The sequence below is a fragment of the Theropithecus gelada genome, chromosome 4 (genome assembly GCF_003255815.1).
Source record: "Theropithecus gelada isolate Dixy chromosome 4, Tgel_1.0, whole genome shotgun sequence".
NCBI classification, from domain to species: Eukaryota; Metazoa; Chordata; class Mammalia; order Primates; family Cercopithecidae; genus Theropithecus; species Theropithecus gelada.
In genome coordinates this window covers 109,179,161-109,193,377 of record NC_037671.1, presented here as the reverse complement: position 1 = coordinate 109,193,377, position 14,217 = coordinate 109,179,161, and the positions used below count along the sequence as shown (strand labels likewise).

The 14,217-nt window shown below is 39.3% G+C and overlaps 1 protein-coding gene across 3 annotated transcripts in view; it reads left to right on the top strand.

The window, feature by feature from the left end:
* The window catches only part of ARID1B (AT-rich interaction domain 1B), a 444,496-nt gene that overhangs the window by 121,842 nt on the left and 308,437 nt on the right, over window positions 1-14,217 (top strand). For all 3 annotated transcript variants that reach the window (XM_025381991.1, XM_025381992.1, XM_025381993.1), the window contains one exon: window positions 4,165-4,314. In XM_025381991.1, the coding sequence (XP_025237776.1) occupies window positions 4,165-4,314 (150 nt within the window). The remainder of the gene's footprint in view (window positions 1-4,164; window positions 4,315-14,217) is intronic.

Below are 14,217 nucleotides of genomic sequence, written 5' to 3'. Positions count from 1 at the left end.
TGTGTGTTCATGTCTTAAAGGTCTTTATTTAGAAATGAGTGAAACAAATTCTTTTTCTTCTTCTTCTTCTTCTTATTTGAGACAGAGTCTTGCTCTGTTGCCCAGGCTGGAGTGCATTGGAGCGATCTCGACTCACTGTGACCTCCACCTCCCAGGTTCAAGTGATTTTCCTGCCTCAGCCTCCCTAGTAGCTGGGATTACAGGTGTGTGCCACCATGCCTGGCTAATTTTTGTATTTTTAGTAGAGACGGGGTTTCGCCATGTTGCCCAGGCTGGTTTGGAACTCCTGACCTCAGGTGATCTGCCTACCCTGGCCTCCCAAAGTGCTGGGATTATAAGCTTTAGCCACCGTGCCCCACCAGATTCTTATTTTTAAATAACAAATGGAAATGTTCTGATCCGAGGCATTTTTTTTAAGATCTCCATTTAGTTCAGTTTTGCAGGTTCAAAATATATATGTATTGTTAGAACTGTGTTCAAGGCAAAGCATGCGCTGGACAGTCAGGACTTCTGTGGGCCAGCGGTTTTTGTCCAAGGACACTGTGCTGTTAGTGTACCGTTCAGTGGCTGTAGATGAAGCTGAACATGTGTGTCAGATTTGGGTAGTCAAGAGATCTCCATATTATAATGTGTTCCTTGATTCATTAAAATTTTTCATATAATAATAGCTTGCTTTAGTAATCATCAAACAGTACTTACCATTCAATAGATATTTGTTGACGCTCAGATCCTCTTCCAGGAGCTTATATTCTACTGATGAGGACAGACAGCAAAAATGTGAACACGTAGTTAAGGGTTTCAGTACATAACTAAATCAGTCTCCCCTGTGATAAGATCAGGTTGTTCAAGGCAGGAGAATGACCATGGTTAGGGTTAGACTGGGGAGGGAGGGCTGCCTCAGCTACCAGTGCTCTGTGTCCCCAGCTCCCAGCAACTGCTGGCTGGCACTCAGTAACTGTTGGTTGCATGTCACTTGCATGCAACCGTCTGGTTATCTTAGTTATCCTGCATATGGTTAAGAACTAAACGATTTAAAAACTCTCAGCAATCAGAGTAGGGTTTGCAAAACTTGGGACAGTGAAGCTCAGGTGCTTTCCTCACGGATCGGTCCTTTGGGCCCTCATTGTGCGGGCAGCGTGTGTGGGTGTCTTGGTCCTCAGCACATTAGAAGCCTAACTGGGTTCGGGTGGGGATTGAGCTTGAGTGGTGAGCAGTGCTGGCGTGCTCTGATGGCCTTTGAGGAGAGGGACAGCCACCCAGACACCAGAAATCAGAGGAGCTGTTGTCTGCAGCATCCAGCAGAAGGCTCTAGGGCCTTCCATGTCTTGTGGGGCAGCCTGTTGATTTGTGTTTCATAATGCTATTTAGTTTCAGAAGTCTGAACAGTATATATTAGATATTTCAAAGCCTTGCATCTGAATGCATTAACACACAAACAATAGTGATCATTAAAGAGTTAGATTTTAGGCCGGGCATGGTGACTCACATCTGTAATCCCAGCACTTTGGGACGCTGACATGGGCGGATCACCTGAGTTTGGGAGTTCGAGACCAGCCTGACCAGCATGGAGAAACCCTGTCTCTACTAAAAATACAAAATTAGCTGGGCATGGTGGTGCATGACTGTAATCCCAGCCACTCGGGAGGTTGAGGCAGGAGAATCGCTTGAACTTGAGAGGCGGAGGTTTTGGTGAGCTGAGATCGCTCCATTGCACTCCAGCCTGGGCAACAAGAGCAAAATTCTGTCTTAAACAAACAAACAAATAAACAAACAAAAAAGAGTTAGACTTCAGCTTCAGTCAGCTGGGGTATTCTAATTGAGAAACTGGTTTTTAAAGGTAACATTTAGGAAATAATATTTTACAGACAGCACTACAACTTCTAGTTTAATAAATCTTAATGGCACCTGAATAGACTTCCAGGTGGGACTGGGCAGGGCATCCGCATGACTTGGGAAGGCAGTTGGAGATGTAAGGCAGAGTCATGTGATTGACCGTATTCACACAACTCACGTGCAAAGGGAATTGGACTTAGAGTCCATGTATTTCGAACCCAAAGATTCTTTGGGTAAACTAGAGTTGAGCAATCCGTCCCGTCACGGCTCCCGTTGAAGGACAGCTGACCGGGTCCAGTTGGTTGGCACCGGGCCCCAGGTCTCAGGGAGAGCCCCTCTGTGCCGTTCCAGATTTCCTCAGCCCAGGCTCGCAGAAGGTGGGTGCCAGTGAAGTTGGTCCTAAATGGATGAATGAGCCATGTGTCTGAAAGGAGAGCAAATTGGTTTTAATTGTGGAGGAGCATATTTGAGGGCACCCAGGTCTCAGTTTGCTCAGTTCTGTAGGCGGTTGCTCCATTGAAGATTTCTGCTGTGCCCACCTATCCTCCTCCTTGCCCCACACCCTGCACCCAAACTTCCTGGAGCTGGACTAGGTAGTAAAAAATTCTAGTCAGCTTGTGGCTGCTCTAGTGTTAGTGGGTTCCTGCAATCTGTCCTGTTGTTGTCTTGCTTAGAAAACAGCGCCCCCTCCCCAAACAACACTTCCATATTGTGTGTGAGGGTTTCTGTAACCAGAAAGTCAACATATTAAAGCGCAATTCATAGGGGAGTTGCTGGCTGTGTTGACTGAGCTTTACAGTCATTTTAACACTGGCAGAAGTGTTATCCTAACTGCTTTAAATCAAACTGCAAAGATGCTTGTGTGAAATATAGTATTAGATATCAAATCAAACATATGGGTGTTGAACGGAAGGATGTGTGTTGTAGTGGTATATGGTATTCTAGCATGTGGAGTTGTATTTTATGGAAATTCGTTGGCTTGGCTTGTGGCAGGGACATACATTCATTATGAGATATCAAGCTGTAAAATAAATAAAAGCAAAAAATTCAACTGTGCTGTTAAATGGCTTTCAATGCAGACTTTTCTGCTCCAACAACTTAGGCTCTGTGTGATGAGAGGTACTGTGAGACATTGTGGTCACATTTATTCTCATCCTTTTTGGTAGATGTTGAAAATAATCTGGATTGGATTGAAAGAAATATAGGAACTTTAACTTTTTCATTTTTTTCCCCCTTTTACCCCATTGTATGTGTTAGGAATTACTGTGCTGATTTTTCTGAGAGGCTAAGGGTTTTACTCCTTTCATCTTTTACCATTTCATCTGTGTCCTCATTCAGCGTTTCTATAGTGGGGTTGGGTTTTAGGTGCGTATCTGGTGCTTATCATTAATTTCGTAAGTGTGTCTGCCTATGGGGCTCCAGTTCTTGAAGTTCTCCAATGGGCCATATTGTGGTATGAAACAAAATGACTGTGCCATTCTTGTCTCTAGAGTACATTTTGCTGTCCTGATATCTTGTTTTTCTTTTCCTTTCCTGCTCTCTCTTGAAATTACAGAAAGAGGCAATAGATTTCTCATTTTAAAAAATTCAAAAATACTATCCATGGTATATTTACTGCATGAGGAAGGATTTTCCTCTAAACGATGCTTTCAGGCATTTTTAGGCTGATGTAAATTAGAGATGGAGAAGATTGGTTGAGGCCATTTTTGTCTATACCTCTGGTATTTACACTGTCATATGCCTTGCTTTACATTGTTACCTGTTTTATCAACTAAGAAAATGCCATCCTTAGCAAAAATAGTAAATAAAATTGATAATTTAACTGGTATGTATGTGCTGTAAAGGCAGTTGGTATATTCTGACTTTTTTATTCTGAACTTAGAAACAAACATATACCATAATAAAGCATTCCCAACCACAAGCCTCCTATAAAGTATTACTGAGTTAACCTGGACTATTTGAGTTCATTTTAATTTTCACTGTTACGTGGGAGTGGATTTCATATCATGCGTCTCTTTCTTAGTAGAGGCTATTTTTTAGTCTCAGTATTTAGCACTTCCTCCCTACTCCGTCTTTATGGTATTATTCAATAGTTTCTATCTGATAGAATATGATGGTTTTTAAAGGCAAAGTCAGATTGCCTTTTGACTTCATTGATAGTATGTGAATAGAAAGCAGCATGTCAATTTGTCTAATGAAGAGAGGATTACAAATACTGAGTTTAGTTGCTTAGCAGAGAACCCCCTTCATGTTGCCGAATTGAAACCATATTCAGTTTCATTTAATTGCACATTTTGACTTTCTTATTTGCTTTGCTTGACTTTTTGACAGATGCCTCCTCAGTATGGACAGCAAGGTGTGAGTGGTTACTGCCAACAGGGCCAACAGCCATATTACAGCCAGCAGCCGCAGCCCCCACACCTCCCGCCCCAGGCGCAGTATCTGCCGTCCCAGTCCCAGCAGAGGTACCAGCCGCAGCAGGTGAGCACAGCGCACTGGCCCGCAGGGCCCTGTTTTCTCCACCGAGGCAGACCCGGTTCTGAAACATCTTCCTGTCCTTTATTAAAAATTATATTCTCAGTGGAAAAAAAATTAGTTTTGAGAAAATGCACAACTATAACCTAATTTAACCCCATCTCTCCCTCTGTCTTTTCCCCTTCTGAGATTGGAGGGTGAGAAGAATGACTGGTTTAATAGCTGTTTGCATTATTGGTTAGTGGCAGTAGAAAGTTATCAGTCATTACTTGTTCCCTGTCATTTGTGTTCTGAACCTTTCAAGAAAGCACTCTGCCACTTCGTTAAGGCTTATTCAGGAGAAGGATTTTATCAATCATTTAATCCTTGTAGTTGGCACATGCATGGTATTTTTATCTTGACCTTTGTTTTGTTTTGTTTTGTTTTGTTTTAATGGTAAGTGTTACTGTGTGAAAACATTGTTGCCTTTGACTGGGTTATTCTCTTTAAACTCGCTTATAAGTAGATATTCACTTCAGTTGCAATATATTAAAATACTAATTGGAATCATGTACTTTAACTATGTCAAGCAGTTTCTAGTTTAAAATACTCTTTTAGGTTATTGGGTTATATATTTCAGTTTACAGAATTTTTAGAAAAATAGTATATATGTTATGTGATAAAATGATTCAGTTTCCTTATGTTTTAGAGACTGTCACTATTGAGTGACATGAAAAGGAGTAATGAGTGAGGGACTCTTACTCTGAATCCAGATAAAATGTTCATAGCACATCCAATCATAAGCATCAAAATAAAATTTTCCGACCGGGTGCCGTGGCTCAAGCCTATAATCCCAGCACTTTGGGAGGATGAGGCGGGTGGATCACGAGGTCAGGAGATCGAGACCATCCTGGCTAACACGGTGAAACCCCGTCTCTACTAAAAATACAAAAAATTAGCCGGGTGTGGTTGTGGGTGCCTGTAGTCCCAGCTACTCAGGAGGCTGAGGCGGGAGAACGGCTTGAACCCAGGAGGTGGAGCTTGCAGTGAGCCAAGATCGCGCCACTGCACTCCAGCCTGGGTGACTGAGCGAGACACTCTGTCTCAAAAAAAAAAAAAAAATATATATATATATATATATATACACACACACACACACATATATATAGTTTTCCACTTTAATACTTTCTTCCTTCTCTTTTGTGTGGTGAGGTAGCAAAGAGAAGATGGACACGTAGTGTCGACTTTTTCCTTTTTGAAGGACTTCTTTTGTGGCTTGAATAGATCGTGGATATTAAGCAATATAAATAAATTTATGGAGCTTAATTTTAATCAGTTTGGCTGGTTTCTTAAATATTTTCTTGGGTTTGTTGGAGTCCACTTCCATGTGACTTACCAGAGAATTCTGAACAGAGTTTATGACTTTAAGCAAAACATGTTAAAACAACAGCTAGGATTTGAGACCCAGTACAGTCTTGTTTTCACATACGTGTTTTTAAAAGCTTGAACCCGGGAGGTGGAGGTTGCAGTGAGCCGGGATCGCTCTATTTCATGCCAGCCTTGCAACAGAGCAAGACTCTGTCGCAAAAAAAATGTGGTAACATATGGGGTTTGTAGCAGTAGGAATGTACATCATTTCATAGTTACCTGGTCAAATCTTTTATTAAAGTGTATGAAAATTTTAAAACACTTTAATATAATTTCTTTTTAGATGAGAGAGGCTGGTATCTGGAGTTTTGATAAAGTTATAACCTTTTTCAAGGGGCTTTCAGAGCCTTATTGAACATATCTGTAGACCCAGAGTGTTTTGTCGTGTCATCAAAATTTAAGGACTCAATAGATAAATTATATTACTCATTTGACTGTAGTATGCTGAAATGAATCTCTGATCATAAAACCAATTTGATTAAGGATTCTGAATGCCTGTCATTTTCTTCAAGACCAAGCTCAAAATTTACTTCCTTTAAAAACTATTCACTGATGACTTCTAGCACATGGCAATTAGTTATTTAATATCTTTCATATTTAAATATTTAAAGCATCCTACAGGTAAAATCTTAATGAATATTATTTTAATGTGCTTAGTTTCAGTCTATCTTATGCTTTGATTATTACTATCATTATTTTATTGATTTGAATACAATAAATTGTATGGTAAGATATATTCTATAACCATGCCTTTTTAATGTAATTGTAGTAATTTTTGCATATTCTGAATAAAACCAAACATTGCTCAGAATACATTGGAAATTTGTTCTTGGGTTCGTACTCCCTAACTATAAAATGTCTGAGTTATATTCATTGTGGGGTAGAGAGGTGAAAGTTGGAGACGTTTAGGTGCCCGCATCGGATGGTCTGCTTCGACAGGAACAGTCTTGGATTTTAGGGAGTTGGATGGCCAGATAGATTTGGAAAGTTTTTCAAAAAAATGATACCTGGCATTATAGATATATTTAGCACCTCCAAAACCTAAATAATCTATCCTGAAACAAAGTAAAAATTACCATTAGAATATTATCAAAATCAAGCTAAATCTTAATAACACTGAATTCATATACCTTTAAAAACTTAAGAAACAACCATATTTAGTTTAACCAGCCAGTATTTCATAACGACCAGAACATTTCTTTATGCAGTCTTTCCTTTTGTTTTCAAATGTGGTTTACGTAATCTCTTGCTTTTGCATAAGACAGTCAGTTAGCAAGTATTAGTAGTACGTAGTGTCTTGTTAATGCGATTGATACAGATGGTAATTTTAGGGTTCCATCAAGATACCTCACATTGTGTCTTCAATATTTTTCATATGTTTAATATTTTGGCTAATCAATACATTCATTGGTTTCAAAAAATAAAAAGTACAAGAAAGGGATTCTGAGAAAAGTCTCTTCCCATCTTAGTTCCCTCTGCCCACGTCACCACCCCTGTTCTTGACTGGATGACCATTTATAGTTTATTGTATGTTTTTTGAGTTTCTTTATATCAAGAAGCACAACACCGTATTTTTATTTTTCACCCTATTTTTACACAAATGATGGTGTATATATAGTATATACTATATGCCTTCTTCCATGTATTTTTTTTTCTCATCCCCTTGTTTTACTCACTTAGATATATTTTCTGGAGATCTTTCCAAAGGAGCATATACAGCAGTGCCTCCTTTTTTTTTATAGCTTCATTACATTTTATGGACACACCATGATATATTTAACCAGTTCTTTTTGAGGAACATTTAGATTAGTGCTGGTTATTTGAATTGAAACAATGATGCCATGCTAAACTTTGTGTAGGTGTCATTTCATAAGCGGGCAGTAATATCTGCAGGATGAATTCGGGAAGCCACAGTGCTGGGCAAAGGGTGTGTGCATTTGCATTCCCAGTGGGTATTGCAGGTTGTAGCCAATTCACACTCCTATCTGCACGTGAGAGGACTCTTCCTACATATGTGTTAGTAGCGTGATTTTACAAAGTTTCTGGATTTTTGCCAATCTGGTACATATTGAGCATTCTAAATCCCAATGTCTGAAATATGAAATGCTATAAAATCTGAAACTTTCTGGGTGCCAACATGACCCCGCAAGTGGAAAATTCCATACCTGACCTCATGTGATGGGTCACACTCAAAACACATGTAAAACATCGTTTCAGTCGCACAATTATTTTAAAATATTGCATAAAATTACCTTCAGGCCATATATGTAAGACACATTTGAAACATAATGAATTTCATGTTTAGTCTTAGATTCCATCTCTAAGATATCTCGTTTGTGTATATGCAAATATCCCAAAATCTGAAACACTTCTTTTTCTAAGCATATAGTTTTAGTTTACATTTATCTTGTTATGAGTAATGTTGAGTGTTGTCTTGTGTATTTAAAAGCATTTGTGTTTCCTTTCTCCGGAACTGTTAATTTATATATTTTTATTTTGAATTTTCTCTCTTCAGTTGTTGGTCTTTAAAAATAATTTTAAAAACCCTTTGTATATTAGGGAGACTGGGCCTTTGTCTGTAATATGAGTTATTAGCTCCAGAGGCAGAATCAATAGAGTAGAATAATAGAATAGAATCAATTGTGCTCACACGTGCACGTGCGTGGACACACAAATACATACACACACACACACACACACACACACACACACACGGAGATTTATTATAAGGAATTGGCTCATATGCTTACGGAGTTTTCATTTCCGAAACCTGCAGTATGGGCTGGCAGGTGGTGAGCCGATGGTCTGATGAAGTCAAAGGCAGCTTGCTGGGTAATTCCTTCTTGCTTAGATGGGGCTGGTCTTTTGATTCTAGTTAGGCCTTCAAACTAAATGGATAAGGCCCACCCACATTATGGAGGGCAATCTGTTATTCTCAGAGTCTCCAGTTGAAATTGTTAATTTCACTTACAGTACCTTCCAAGATCACGTGTAAAATTAACCATTGCAACTATCTTTCCCCATCAACTGGAGAGGCCAGTAAAATCATTAACTGAATTTCCTTAGGTGTATGGTGTTTGGGGTCATTTTGGGATTTCTGTTATTTTCCATTGGTTCTTCTATTAATGCATTAGTACTGTACTGTTTCTCTATTGTCTTTTAGTATCTGATAGGGGTAGTATATCCTCATTATCCTTCTTTTTCAGTTGTTGGTTTTCTTTTTCCTTTTGCTATTTGTATGTGCTTATTTTTTCACATAAACTTTTTCTTTTTTATCACGCTATGTTCTAAGAATTTTATCTTTTGTTATTGTTATAATGGGATCTTCTGTGAAACAGGGTACTTGGAAAAGAATAACGATAAGACACGCAGAAGCACTTTACTTGAATAGCTTTTTCCTTTTTGGAGCCCGCTGACCAAAGATGAGAAATATCCCTGTAATAAAAAGATGGGTTTGTTTAGCTCAGGTGGCTGCAGGCCAGGGAGGATGCGGTCCTGAGGAGCCCCAGGAGCACTGTGGAAATGGGGAGGTGGGGCTGTAGGAGGGTTGGGGTGTGTGTTAGATGAGTCTAAGAGGGGGTGGCATCTTGAGGGGTGGTCCTCAACTGGCTGCTCTCAAGAAGCTGGGGCTACTTTTGTGATTAGGTATTTTAATTTTTATCTAGGAGACAGGAGGATTGAAGTGGGGCAGGGTTGTCATTGGTAAAGAAGCACCAGTCACCACATGCCTATAATCCCAGCACTTTGGGGGGCCAAGGCGGGCGGATCACCTGAGGTCGGGAGTTCGAGACCAGCCTGACCAACATGGAAAAACCCTGTCTCTACTAAAAATACAAAATTAGCCAGGCGTGGAGGCGTGTCTGTAATCCCAGCTACTCGGGAGGCTGAGGCAGAAGAATCGCTTGAACCCGGGAGGCGGAGGTTGTGATGAGCTGAGGTCGCGCCATTGCACTCCAGCCTGGGCAACAAGAGCGAAACTCCATCTCAAAAAAAAAAAAAAAAAAAAAAAAAAAAGCACCAGCCACTTAGAAAAAGAAGCGGGGATGGTTTGTCATTTTTGTCATCAACAAGTGGCCCTAGGCGCCTGTTGTTTCAGGCACTGTTGCTGTGCTGTAGGAGCTGTGCAGTCTGCTTGCTCTTCTGTCTGGTTTTCCTTTGCTTGCCTTCGCACATTTCCACTCCACCATCCCTGCCTCTCCTGCGTGGAATAGCTTTCCGTCTCTCCACTTGTTCAGGTACTTTTCAATTTATTTTATAATATTCTTCAAAAAATGGCTGCTGTATTGCTTTTGTTAGCATTATTCCTATGTACCTTATTTTTTGTTGCTATTGTAAATTGTATCCTTTAAAAAATTACATTTTCTCATTGTTACTGTTGTATACAATTGTAACAGACTTTGTATATTAACTTTCTGTGTCTGTGTGTCCAGCCACCTTTTAAATTCTTGTGAATTCTGCTACTTCCAGTGATTTGCGAAATCTGAGGTTTTTTTCATTAAAATAAAACTTTAAAAAATCACTGCCTTCCTACTTTTTTGCCTTTCTGCAGACTGGCTCCTCTGTACGCATTCTTTGAAACATCTGGCCATTCCTGTGTTATCCCTGATTAAATGAAGGCTTCCAGCATTTCATCGTTTAATACAGTGTTTCCCCTTTCTTTTCTTTCTTTTCTCTTTTCCCTGTCTTTTTGTAGCTGTCCACTGTTGGGCTAAGGAAGTTCCCTTCTTTTCTAGTTTGCAAAGAGATTTTTTCATGAGTGGATACTGAATTTTATCTTCTGTCTTTTTTGTAGGTATTGAGATGATCACTTTGATTTTACTTATAATCTGTTTTTGAGATAAATTACCTTTTAAGTATCAAACAAAACTTGCATTCTATAATAAACATAGCTTCATGATATATTATCTTTTTTATTCATCACTGGATTCAGTTTACTAACATTCGTTTTAGGTTTCTTGAATCAGAAATTCATGAATTAGATTGAACTGTAATTATCCTTGTTAGGTTTTGGTATCTGTACTTTTTGAGCTTTGAAAATGAATTGGAGGCCAGGCGTGTTGGCTCACACCTGTAATTCCATCACTTTGGGAGGGCAGATCACCTGAGGTCAGGAGTTCGAGACCAGCCTGGTCAACATGGTGAAATCCCATCTCTATTAAAAGTGCAAAAAACATTAACCAGGTGTATTGGCACACACCTGTTATCCCAGCAGCTTGGGAGGCTGAGGCACGAGAATTGCTTGAACCTGGGAGGCAGAGGTTGCGGTGAGTCAAGGTCGCACCACTGCACTGTAGCCTGGGCGACAGAGCAAGACTGTCTCAAAAAAAAAAAAAAAGGTGAGTCCCTTTTTTAATTTACTAAAAGAGTTTGTGTTGTTATCTGTTCTCTGAATGGTAAAAGTGTTTATAAAGCTATAAAGGGTTGTGTAACTTTTGATTTTTACCTTTTGTCTTATCCCTGATTTTTTAACTTTAGTAGAGATGAGGTCTTGTTCTGTTGCCCAGGCTGGTCTCAAACTCTTGGCCTCAAGTGATCCTCCTACCTTGGTCTCCCAAAGTGCTGGGATTACAGGCATGAACTACTGTGCGCAGCCATTTAAAATTTTTGATTTCATTTCTTTTGTCAATATAGGCATATTCAAGTTAAAAATTTCTTCTTGTGTGAGTATTGCCATATATATTCCTATGTATAAGAATTTGTCCATTTCATATAATTTTTCAACTTTATTAACATAAAGTTCGTAATAGTCTTTATTACTTTAATCTCTGTACCATCCAGAGTTAAGGCATTTTAATTCATAATGGTTTTTCATCTTTTATTCTTGATAAAACCCTTTCCAAAGTGACTTGGTCTTTATTGTCTCTATTGTGTGTCCTTGTAAACAAACTTAATGAAGTTCTTCTCTCACCTTGATTACGTCTTGCTTTCTCCTTTATTAATGTTTATTTTGCTGTTCTTCCTCCCCCACCCCCACTCAAGTGAATGCTTATTTGAACCTTTTTTGTTGATGAAGCTAAATATGAGACAAAAATTTTTTCTCTTAAGTACTGCTTTGGCTGAATCTTTCAAATTTTGATATGCATCATTTTTGTTTTAGTTCTAGAATTTTTTTCTTTTTCTTCATTCCTTATATTTTTTGAAGACAGTTTTATTGGGGCCTGGGTTTGCATTCTGTTTCCTCAGAAGGATTGATGGGTCTTTGCTTTTGCCAGTTGCCAATGGGTACCAGTCCTCTCAAACAATGTTTTGTGTTTGATTTTGTGAAAGTTTTATTACAAGAAGATTCTTAATATACAGATACACAGAATGACATAATGACCACTCCTATGCCCTCACCTGGTTTTAATATTATCAATATTTTACCACATTTGCTTCCGTGTCTCATGTTTTCCTCCTCTTCCGACTTTCTTCAAAGTATTTTAAGTCACAGATACAACTTTTCTCCGCAATATAGTTCTGTATGTGTGTATGAAATGTAAGGGCATTTCTTTTTTTTCTTCGTTTTCTTTTTCTTTTTTTTTTTTTGAGACAGAGTCTTGCTCTGTCGCGCAGCCTGGAGTGCAATGGTGCAATCTTGGCTCACTGCAGCCTCTGCCTCCCGAATTCAAGCAGTTCTCCTGCCTCAGCCCCGAGTACCTGGGACTACAGGTGTGCACCACCGCGCCTGGCTAATTTTTGTGTTTTTAGTAGAGATGGGGTTTCACGATGTTGGCCAGGATGGTCTTGATCTCCTGACCTCGTGATCCGTCCATCTCGGCCTCCCAAAGTGCTGGGATTACAGGCGGGAGTCACTGCGTCTGGACAAGGGTGTTTCTTATATAACAGCAGCGCTGTCACTACATCTTATTAAATTAAATATAATTCCACTTGTCTACAAACCTAACCATGTTCAGATAGCCCCAGTTGTCTTCAGAATACCCTTCTATATAATTTGTTTCAAGCAAAATTTAAACAAGATTTATTACATTGATTTGGTTCTGAAGCCTTTTTATCTAGGACAGTTTCTCCTCCCCCAAATTTGTGCTTTGACATCTTGAAAATCCTGGGTCAGCTGTCCTGTGGAATGACTTTGTCTGCTTATTTTCTCTTGATGTGGCTTAACTTGCTCATCTGTTTCCTATACATTGCAAGTTAGATCCACAGGCTTGAAGATTAACATTTTGTCTGTGGTCATTGTAAATTATGTTCCCAACATTTTAGGCCTGCTCTTGTTCACAGGATGGGTCTGTGATCCTCCTTTTGAGTGAAGAGCCTCCAGGTGGTTCTAGCCCCCGCCTTTCTTGTGACCATCAGCTACAGCTGAGGCTGAAGAGACATTGTGATGGACAGATAAAGCTTCCCTTTGTACGCTGTCCAGATTCCTCACAAACTACATTGGTGAGCACAACACATGCTGGTGACCCTAGGCCTCTGGGTTTGGGGTGGTTGTTATCCATCATTTCTGACTGACTTGTTCTGGATGCTTCAGAGGCAATGCTGTGGGTTTATTGTATCAGATGGAGCGTAATGTTTGGTCGTCCCACAACAGTGAAGTTAAGATTGATTAGAGGGTTTAGGTGATGATGGTCTCTGGGGCCGTTCTAGATGAAATATCTTCTTGAGGTTTTGTAGACCGCACCATGAAGTGTTAATTTTGACCGGATACCCTGGTGATGGTTAGCTTGTGGTTGCTGTTTCTTAAAGGAGCCACTTTAAAAAGTCCTCCTACCTCAGCATATCAAGTTCAAGAAAGGTATTTCTCTTTTCTGTTTAGTGGGTTTGCAAGCTCTTAAATGATGGGTATAGCCCTTCTTGGTCCTTAATTTAACTGAGAGGTATTGTCTTGTATTTTACTCCCTTTTGGCAGGCCCTGGACTTCCTCTTCTTTCCCTGTTCCTCGTATAGTCATCAAAGGGAAAGTTAGACTCTATAGCAAAAGTCAGCTTCTACCGCTGTCTTGGTTTCTCTGTTCTCAGTTTGCTCTCTAGGTGTTCTTCGTGTCACTCACATTTATGGCAAGTCTGGGATTCATTTAAAAAGGGTTAGAAAAGGCGTTTTATCCACTATTTCGGGTTTTTCAATCGATAGCTATTTAGAGCATCTAATCCGCCATACTGCTGTAACTGGTAGTTTCATATTTTCTAGTTGTTTCTTTGGTATCCTTTATATAATTGGAAACCATACCAATATGTAATATTTATGATAGATCATTTAGAACATATAGATAATACCTTCTCATTGTTTTGAATCAAACTTTTCTAGTGTCTCCCTTATTCTTTTAAAATAAAGTTCTTAGATAATGTGAACTCTCCACACACAAAATTTTAAACAAAATTAGAATAATGCACTGACTGTGTATGGAAAATGAAAAGAAAGAAGTTTGTAATATTGTATGCTTGATTAAGCAAACGTTTAGGCATACTACTTTAGAAGACTTGTGAAATAGATGCTTGATGTATATGTGTGATCACTGTGAACTTGACAGCTACAAAATGAGATTGATGCAGGAATGTTGTATTGGCA